This window comes from Thalia democratica, chromosome 4 (genome assembly GCF_965202585.1).
Source record: "Thalia democratica chromosome 4, ktThaDemo2.hap1.1, whole genome shotgun sequence".
NCBI lineage: Eukaryota > Metazoa > Chordata > Thaliacea > Salpida > Salpidae > Thalia > Thalia democratica.
The window spans coordinates 41,469,299-41,479,227 of record NC_139168.1 but is presented as its reverse complement, the minus strand read 5'-3'; the positions used below and the strand labels follow the sequence as shown (position 1 = coordinate 41,479,227).

At 23.8% G+C, this 9,929-nt stretch overlaps 1 protein-coding gene across 1 annotated transcript; it reads left to right on the top strand.

The window, feature by feature from the left end:
- Window positions 1-369: 369 nt before the first annotated feature.
- On the top strand, window positions 370-8,419 carry LOC145833900 (protein-lysine N-trimethyltransferase SMYD5-like). Its single transcript, XM_082941152.1, has 11 exons — window positions 370-434; window positions 884-991; window positions 1,342-1,479; window positions 2,596-2,649; window positions 4,402-4,536; window positions 4,606-4,711; window positions 5,668-5,772; window positions 5,854-5,967; window positions 6,384-6,495; window positions 7,041-7,151; window positions 7,508-8,419. Exons 1-11 carry the CDS (start codon window positions 396-398, stop codon window positions 7,617-7,619), a joined length of 1,134 nt encoding a protein of 377 aa, XP_082797278.1. The 5' UTR covers window positions 370-395; the 3' UTR covers window positions 7,620-8,419.
- The last annotated feature ends 1,510 nt before the right edge of the window (window positions 8,420-9,929 follow it).

Below are 9,929 nucleotides of genomic sequence, written 5' to 3'. Positions count from 1 at the left end.
CCTTTGCTGCTTATGGCTTTCTAAATTTATGTAATGTTTATAAATGGCTCACTTTGGGAAACCATGTTTTAGACACTCAAATAATATCTATTCAAACAAGTTTAATTTTTCATGATAACCAAATAAAAGTATCAATATATTTCTAAACTTGTAAACTATTTTACTGTTTTTTGCATCGTTTATATCTATAAAAGTCTTAAATTAAAGTGAAAAAAATTATTATGTTTTTATGAGTTAGTGGATTATAGTTAAACTTCATTTATTTTGATAGTTATTTGAAAAACAGAATGTGTTTATTAAGATTTTTTTTAAATTTATTTTTTTCTAAAAGTATACATACCTATTTTAAATGAATTAAACAATTTCATTAGATTTATAACTTAAATTAAAATAAAATGACCAAATATTCAGTGAAACAAATTAATGAAGAAGTTGTAAGTTTTTTATATTTCTCAGATAAATAGAAGTTTTTAAAATATTTGCAATCATATATATTTTCTTAAACAGTGTAAAAAGTTTAATTAATAATGAAATATTATAGTTTTGTAACCTTTTCGTATTTTTATTTGTTTAAATTTAATTTATTTGTTATGATTGTGAAAATCAGCAACACTATGAAGTACTTAAAAAAAGTTATTTAGCAGTTGTCTAATAAAAATTTTATGTAATACTTTCTCTCAACTTTCTTAACTTTCATAAGATGTTTTTATTTAATCAGGTAAGTAGATAAAGAAAAAAAAATGTTTAGTTGTATAGGATTATTATAACTCTAAAGTTTTAACAATGATACTAATGCTACAAAACTTTCAAAAAAAAACTAAGTAAATACACTTTAAGACTTATTAAAATAAATTAGCAATAAAATTTAAATATAAACTTACAGGGTCAAGGTGTATTTGCAGAGTCTAATATCAATCAGGGAGATTTAATTTTCGAAGAGGAACCTTTTGTAAGTGCTCAGTTTTCATGGAACAAGTTGTGTAAATATTTGGTTAGTTTTATTGGCAATATTTTGGACCGATTAAGATATTTCAAGAAACACTCTTTTAGAATAGTTAGCTAGTAAGATTTCAAGGCTTATTAAATTTTAAATGTTAAAATAGTTTTGGTTATTTGTTTATTAATATAATGAGTTTATTTTGAAAACTATCACAGAAGCTTAATAAACAATAAAGGTTTGTTATCTAAGAACTTAGTCTACTGAATTTATGCAAAATTAAGTTGTAGAGTATTGAAGGTGAAGACAAAAGAAAATAGATGTATGTTTTTTGATAGTAATTATATAGGACCAAATTTTCTATGATTTGTCAGTTGTTTTGCTTAAGTTTGTTTTTTAAACAGGCATGCGATTACTGTATGAAATCTCTAGAAACTGCAGAAGAAATGGCAAAGCGTTTATCAAACGGCAGTATAGTTCAACTACCTTTTCCTGACAAACAAATTGATAATAGTTTCTGTGTAAAGTGTGAAGGATGCAATGTTTGTAAAATTAATCTTTGTTATTAGTCATTTTTATTATTAAAACCACTTAATACAGTGTTGGTTTATATACAAAATTTGGCTATTTTTGAAACATTTTATTTTTACTGAAGACTATAGCTAAAGTTTTTAACTTAACTCTATTTTGTAATCTTTGATTTTAGTTTTCATTTTTATCATTTCTTGGAATTTAAACTCAACTACAAACTAGTTTAAACCTTTTCAAACTTTTTTGTTTGAAGTTTTTTAAATACATTGTTACACACTTATGATAACTCAAGCTAGTTTGAAGTTTTTGAAGAAATTAGGCTAAATTAAGCTGACTTCATAATATTTGAGTCCGGCTACTTTAAAGACTTTATGACAAAACAGACTAGTTTTTTTATAGAGCTTAAATGTGGTTCAAATGACTCAGTTTTCAATACTTTGTAATTTTTTAGTTAACTTGTGCGCTAAAATTTTTTTTTTTGCCAGTTTTATAGTGTTGACTTTGAATTGTGAGTTAAAGTTTTTTCTACTTGCAGTTAGCTCTGCTCTGATATATTTTTTTTGAGAGCTAAAGTTAAAAATTATTTATGGTAAGACAAAATTTGATTAAAATATATAAGTTCTTGTTGTTTACCATAGTTAAACTTTTTAAATAAGTACATTTATCTTAGTTTAATTGGTAGCTAAACTTGTTTAAAATCCTTTTTAATACTTTGTACTTTTGTATTAAGATAAAACACAAACATACTATTTTACTTATGCATACACTAATTTAGAAATTTACAGTGTTTGGCCTTTAAACATTTTTATAACTTTTAAAAAGTATGTTTTATTGAGTTTTGTAAACATAAGAAACTTTTTTTAAGTACTTATTTCTAGTCATGCTAGTACTTGTTTTTAGAAATTAGACAAATCAATATATATTTTTTAAAGTTTGAAGGGTTTATAGTAAACTCAGACTCGCTCATGCTAGTTTAAATTGACTTAGACTAGTTTTTGGTTACTCAGGCCAATTATATAACTTCAAAGAGTAATAACCTTGATGTAAAATTTTATACATATTTCGACTGTTGTAAAATATAGTCTTATTTCGTTTATTAAACTTTTTTTACTATTATTTTAATCTAGGTTTTGTACTGTTCAGTGGAGTGTAAAAAAAAGGCTTGGGACCGCTACCACAAGGTAATTGTATTCTATTATAAAGTTATAATATAATATTTTTTTAATTTTGTTGTTTTTAATTGTTCTGTTGAAAACTTAAACTTTTTGTAAAATTATATTAATATTATATTGTTTATTGAGCAATGTTGGACTCAGGCATCAAAACCTGAGCCACTTAAACAAGACACACAATTAGAATAATGAAAATAAAAACATTTATATTCAACACAAAATAAACAAATCATCAAACATAGCTAAAGTTAAAAAAACTCATTGACAAGTTTTAACTTATATGATTGGTATAAAAGGCAATAACTTAGTACGCACAAAATTATTTGTACAAAAATAATTATATTAAATTGATATTCTGTCAGGGGGAGGCGTAGGGAAATATTACAAATAGGAAAATGAAGAAATCGGTAGCTAATATAAATTAGATAAACATTATATAAATCTTTATTTAATTTTTTGTATATTTTTTTTTTGTGAAAAGTTAATAAATTTTACTTATATTTGTGCTTACTATTCAAATTTAATCTTTTTAGTTTTAATCGAAAATGTTTCATCTTCTCACACGACACTACACCCTGTGGTAAATTATTCCACATAGTCTCTACTCTTTGAAAAAATGAACCTTGCCAATCGTTGTTAAAACTATTTTTACATTTTATTTTGTTATCATTTCCTCTTAATTTATATTTATTATGGGAAAAACTGACATATTTCATAATGTAGCATACAGGGTTCATGCGCGTCAGACTAAGTCAGTTTTTTTGAAAAAAGTTGAAAAACGTCAGGCTAAATCAGTTTTTTTATTTAAAAATTTGAGAATCTCAGTTTTTCTCAGTTCAAATGCTTCAAAATTTTTGATTAAAGCATAGAGAATTGTAAATTTTTAACTTACAGCAGTAATAATTTTAGAAATATAAAAAAGTTGTAAATTTTAAGCCTATTTGCTTGTTTTTTTATAACCTATACTAACAAACAATTTTTTGTTTTTAAGTTATTTACAATTGTAGTTATACAACATAGTTTTGCATACTAACTGTAATAGAATGATTTTGATATGATAAACGATTATGTGTTGGTAACCTGTGAAAATTTCAGTTAATATTATAAAAACTTTGTAGTTTATTAAACTTAGTATTTTGCTGTGCATTTTTTCTTCTTGAAATGTTTCTGATATCATTTATAAATAATGTATTTTAAGAAAATAATTTAACAAAACAAGTTTGTTGAAATATATTAACAACAATTTTAAAAGTACTTGAATAAAAAAGTACTAAAAATTATGATTGGTAACACAGATAAATGTTGTTAAGTTTGATTAATTATGTACTTTAAAGATAGTTGTTATCTTTGTAATTTGTTTTTACTGAACTTTATTTTATAATACATTTTTCTACTTAAACAAATATATATTTATAATACAAAAACAACTAATGTTCGTATTGTTTACTAAAGTTTCAACGTATACAATACGCACGTTAGTTGTTTTTTATGTTATAAGTATTAATCTCTGCTTTCGCATTGAGAACTTTGACTTTTGTCAATTAAAAAAAAACAATTCTATAAAGCATATATATTTTTTGAAAATTAAAAGTTTTGTTTTACCCATTTACTGATTATATTTTGTCACGTGAGTTTTCTTCTAAAATTAACTTTTTGTAAAATATTTGATATATAAAATAAAAAGTTCGAAGTTTTGTTTGACTTGAATATTAAGCTGTTTCTTTTGTATTCACTATAATTAAGCTAATTATAATTAATCAGGTTCTTTGCCCTTCTTCAAACTTAATTGACACTCAAGGTTTAGATCAATTAGACGAGGTTTGGAGACAAACTCATTACCCGCCAGAGACTTCTACTATTCAAATTGTTATTAGACTAATGGCTATGTGCAGACAAGTAAACAAAACTTACCATTTGCGTTATTTTTTTTGTTTTTAAATACATAAAGTTTTTTTATTGTTGCAGGCAAATGACAAAGAAGAGTTTAGTAGAATTTTAAACAGTTTTTGTAACAACGTATCCAATGAACATCAGCAAATAAACCATAAACTGCTCGGAGAAAAGTTTGAAGGTTTATATTTTAAAATATATATTTTAAATTTTTAACAAAGTCTCTAGTTGTATAATAATAGAAAATCAGAATAGCTTGGAATAAAATAAAGGTTTACTTTTAAAGCCACTTTATACTCTAATGTGGTAATTTGAAAAATATAATTTTTTAACCTTTTTGAAAGTTTAAGTTTTGTTTTTTATGCTAAAATATTTTTTTTGTTTTAGAAACAAATAATATTAAGCTTGAAGTTTTGAATTCTTTTAATTTAATAGAGTTACATAATTTTTTTGTTTGTTTTACAAAAAAAAACTTCCTTAAATAACTTGTTTAATTAGTATTTACGTTATATTCTAAGGTTATAGGATAGAATGTCAATTCACTACTTTTACATAAGTCCACATAGACTCTAAACTGAAAGCTATAAATATGAGCTATATCTTACTTTTTGCAGAATATATTATTTAACTTAGAATACATGGTCAGTTTTTTAAACGTTGTTTTATACAAACCTAAGGACCACAAATTTTTAAAGACCGTCAACTTTGTTGGAATTTTATAAATTAACTTAGAAAGAAGGCATTTACTCAATACTCAAAAAATCAAATCAAAAATACTCTTTAAGTAATGTAAAAAATAATTTGTAAAGAACTAGCTGTAAAATTTGAAATAAAACGTTTAAATTGTTACATTAAATAAAATTCTTAATAAAAACATCTTTTATTTTGTACTTGATTTGTTTTGCTCCTTCTATTCGGATCCTATTCAAGTTACAAACTTTAATCTCTTATATCTTATTAACTACTTTAAACTTTAATTTTTCTGTAAAATTGTCTGGTGACTTAGATTAAATTATACCAACTGAGACCAAATTGTATAATAAAACAGGTAGTACCCCCTCTGTGACCTTAAGAATACTCATATTAACTATTAATTAATAAATATTGATTTAACTTATATTATCATTATGATTACAGGCAGTTTAGTAGTTTTACGTGATATGGTTGCAAACTTGCTAGGTAGTCCCGAAATGGCCGGCTACTTGGATTTGATGGGATTTAAGCATTTATTTGCTTTGCTGGGTTAGTTAAAATACAATTATTATTTGGTATATTTTCTTCTCATTAAAATTTTAAATTTTAGATCAATCTAAAAAAATTTAGGTACTAATCAGCAAGGGATTGGCAGCTCTTCCATAAATACTTGGTACAAAAATTTATCTGAAGAAGAACAAGAATCAGAAGCTGTAAACCAGTTTTACGAACAAATAGAAAACGGTTTCTTCAACTGCCTAAAAATTTTGCACTTCATTTTATTCTAAAATAAATATTTACCTTTTTGAAATACAGCTATAGCTTTGTCAATAAAATTAATAGAAATTAGTAGTTTCTAATGACATCTACCAATTGTGAGGCCAAAGGGGGGGGCAGAAAATAATTCACTCTTTTGAATTCTATTATTTTCTAGTTATGTACATTTAAAGAAATTTGTGTAATTTAAAATATTTTAATTATATTTGCATACTTAAAATAGACATATTATGTTTATAATTTGTTATAAAGGTTTTTATACCACCTTCCTCTATATTTTGTGTAGTGTTTTCAGAATATATTATTAAATTCCTAATTAGTGTTTTGATTTTTTAAAACATAATCTAAAAGATTATTTTATTAACGAAAATTATTTTTTTCAGAGGCTGGTCAGTTTCTGAATTGCGAAGGTTCTGGTTTGTATGTACTTCAAAGCAAATGTAACCACAGTTGTGAACCTAACGCAGAAATATCATTTGAAAATGGTAATCATATGTAAGCATAGTTTATAATGAGTAAATATAATATCGAAGTTAGTTAATTTGTAACAAAAGGCAAAAAGTTGTTTAACTAGTTTGAAATAAAAGTGACTTTATATATAACATAATATTTCTAGAAAGGATATGTGTTTAGAGTTATTTTAATTTGCTTAACTTCAAATTTTTTTCATTGATATACTGTTTTTTTTAAAGATCAGCAACAATGTAGTGTACCTTAAATGAAAAATCGAAACATAAACAACTGTTTTAAACTATTTTATAGCAAATTTTAAGTGATATATATCAACCGAAAAACTAATTTGATATGTCAATAGTTTATTTAAAAAAGTTTTGAGTTAGGCATAAGGTTTTTTTAGAAATTATATTATAAACAAACAAGGACATTTTTATTTTTAGTTAAGTGAAATAAAAATCTCTACTATTTTTGTAACATCTTGAACAAGAATAATAAAATTTATTTGTGCTTATTAGAAAGAATACATGTTTTGCACATAATGTTATAAATTGCATATTTGCCAACTATATGTACAATTTAAACAGAATGACACTAAAAGCACTGAAAAAAATCGAAGTTGGCGAAGAAATTTTTATATCATATCTGGACAGTTGTGAACTTGATAGGAGCAGACACAGTAGACAGAAAGTTTTGCGGTTTGTCTTTTTTTTAATAAATTAATTTAATTTGCTTTTGTAAAATGAGTCATCAAACAATTGTTTTTTTATGAAAAGTAATTCTAATGAATTGTGAATTACTGACACAGAAAATCTATTGATAAAAAGCGCTCAATATTTTTAAATTTTATAGTCGTAGTATTATATTTTAGAAAAAAGATTAAGTAGACAAAAGACACTGAAATTTTTTTTTTTATAACTATCAAAAATAAAACTAACAAAAAAAATTTCAGGAGAAAATTAAAGACAATAACTTTTTAGTGTGTACTAAATATTGATAGTTTATTTAAGCAATTGTAACCGTCGTTGTGTAATTGGTATGATTTATCACACAGTGAAAACTACCTGTTCAATTGCGCGTGTGATAAATGCTTAGAGCAAATAAATGATGAAGATGTTACGAGCGATGAGGAAATGTATACAGATGATGAAGATATGAGTGATTGAAGTTGATTTCTGTTATTTTAAACTAAGAATATTTTACTCAATGGGATGAAATTTTTTACTTCAATAGTTTTATACAAAACGTTGTTAAGAAAACTTTTGTTTTGATATTTATTTTTATTATAAGTCTAGTTGAATTTTTTTAGTATGTTTTAAGACTTTTTCTACTCATTAGGTAATCGTTTTGGAATAGGTGGTGTTAATTTTTTAATCTTAAACGTTTTGTTAGATACTTTTAAACTTAGTAGGAAGATGATATGAATATAGTTTTTGATTAATAAACGTTAGATCTTTTTTTACGCTACATACTTTGTAAACACAGTAATAAATAAAAACCTATTTATCTATCCTGATATTTTACAGCTTTAGTTTATTAAGCCAAATTTAATGAAGTTATCGATTTAAAGTAGTATTGTTATTCTTTTTTTTTGAAGTAAAAATATATACAACATTGGAAGTAAGTTTAATATACTAAAAGCTGGTTGATGAATATGAAATTTAGCTTATCAAACAAATCTACAATAACAGAAAAGGTTGAAATGTTTTACAATTTATTTAAAAATTTTTTTTCCAATACTTGAAATTAATAATAACTTAATAGTACATGAATTAGAATAAAATAAGTAGTATAAGACCAATGTTAGTAATTATTTTAGTTAAGATTTACATTTTTTGTTTCAATTCACGAAATAGTAATTGCAATTACTATGCATTTATTATTTATTTTTTAATAACATTTTTGAAGTGCGTAAAAATTAGAGTGTTCAGTTATTATGTAAAATTGATTTATAAAGCTTTTGAAATATTTGTTAATGCGAACGTAAGTATCGTGAAAATAAAACCACCAGGCCAGTACACAAAACTTCTGTTGAACCTAATAATTATAATCTGTTATGCTTTTGATGTTAAATTAAACGTTAAAATTCCAAACTCGTTGAATTTGTTTTGATTTTGCCAAACATCAGAGATAATTTTAATCTTATATCATTCAGAATACTAGTAACTAGAAAAATTAGTAGCCCACAAAGGTTATCTAAAATTGTACACTGAAAAGTATTTTTTTATGTTGTCTTATACTATCAAACCGAAACATGTTTATAAATTTTGTATAAGTAGTGAAATTTTACGACTTTCGGCAACCCTGTATAGAAATATTTTCGTTTTCATATTTATAATAAATTATTTTAAGCTATTAAGTTGATTTTAGTTTTAGTATTTTTCATTCTATAGAGGGTTGCCAAAAGTCGTAGAAATTTTTGTTTAACTTAAATTTTTACATTAAGTTTTGATTAGATACATAAAATCTATCAAATATAATAATTTTTTTGTATCACCTAGGTTTTTATTATTCATGAAACACATTTCAAGTAGCATTACAGTATCTTTTTTGAATACTTTTATACTATTTAACAAACTTTTTTACTTAAAATTTAATCTTGTAATTAAAACCGACATAAAAGATTGTACTTTCAAAAACCTAAAAGAAAACTTATGGCAACCCTGTTTATTGTAAAATTATATACACTGAGCTGCTAAACACCTACATATTTAAATAAAATTCATGATTAAGTATAAACATGTTTAATATTTTTTATGTTTCTAATTTATTTTTTTTTACTCGACTCGTTTCTAAAATTTTTTGTTTCTGATTTTAGTTAAACTTTAGAATTAAAAGTTGGTTTTATAGATTAATAAAAATTAAATTTTTAGAAATTTCTAGTTGAAAACAAATTTAGTAATAAACGAATTGATTTAGAAAAGGTAAATTAGAGTTAAAAACGTAAAAGCTGGGTAAGAATAATTCTAAAGCAATTACGAGTTCAAAATGATTGCCTTCCGATTGCAAAGCTGTAAAAAATTATTAAAGTATTCTTATTGTAACTACATATAATAATAAATTTTTAAAACAACTTTATTTAGATTCTAATTTCATTATACAGGTTGATATTGCTAAAAAAATAGATAAAAATATAAGTTTATTTTTCAAAGCTCATAATACATCACTAAAACATAAGTATACTCTCAAACTAAATTTACTAATTTTTAAACATTAAGTCCATTGTTGTACAAAGAGAATGTAATACGGACAAAAAAAAATTTCTCTACAATTGTTTTGTATATCTATTTCCAAAATTAAAATAAAAGTTACATTTATATTAAATGTGTAAACTGCGTGTTCTGTCTACACATTCTACAGTTCTGACCACTAATTTATAAGTGGGTTGAATTAGTGAAAATATTTTTATTTGTTACCTACATTGTTATTTTTGTTTTTTTACAGTGGTTTCACTATTTATCAACGTGTATGGACAT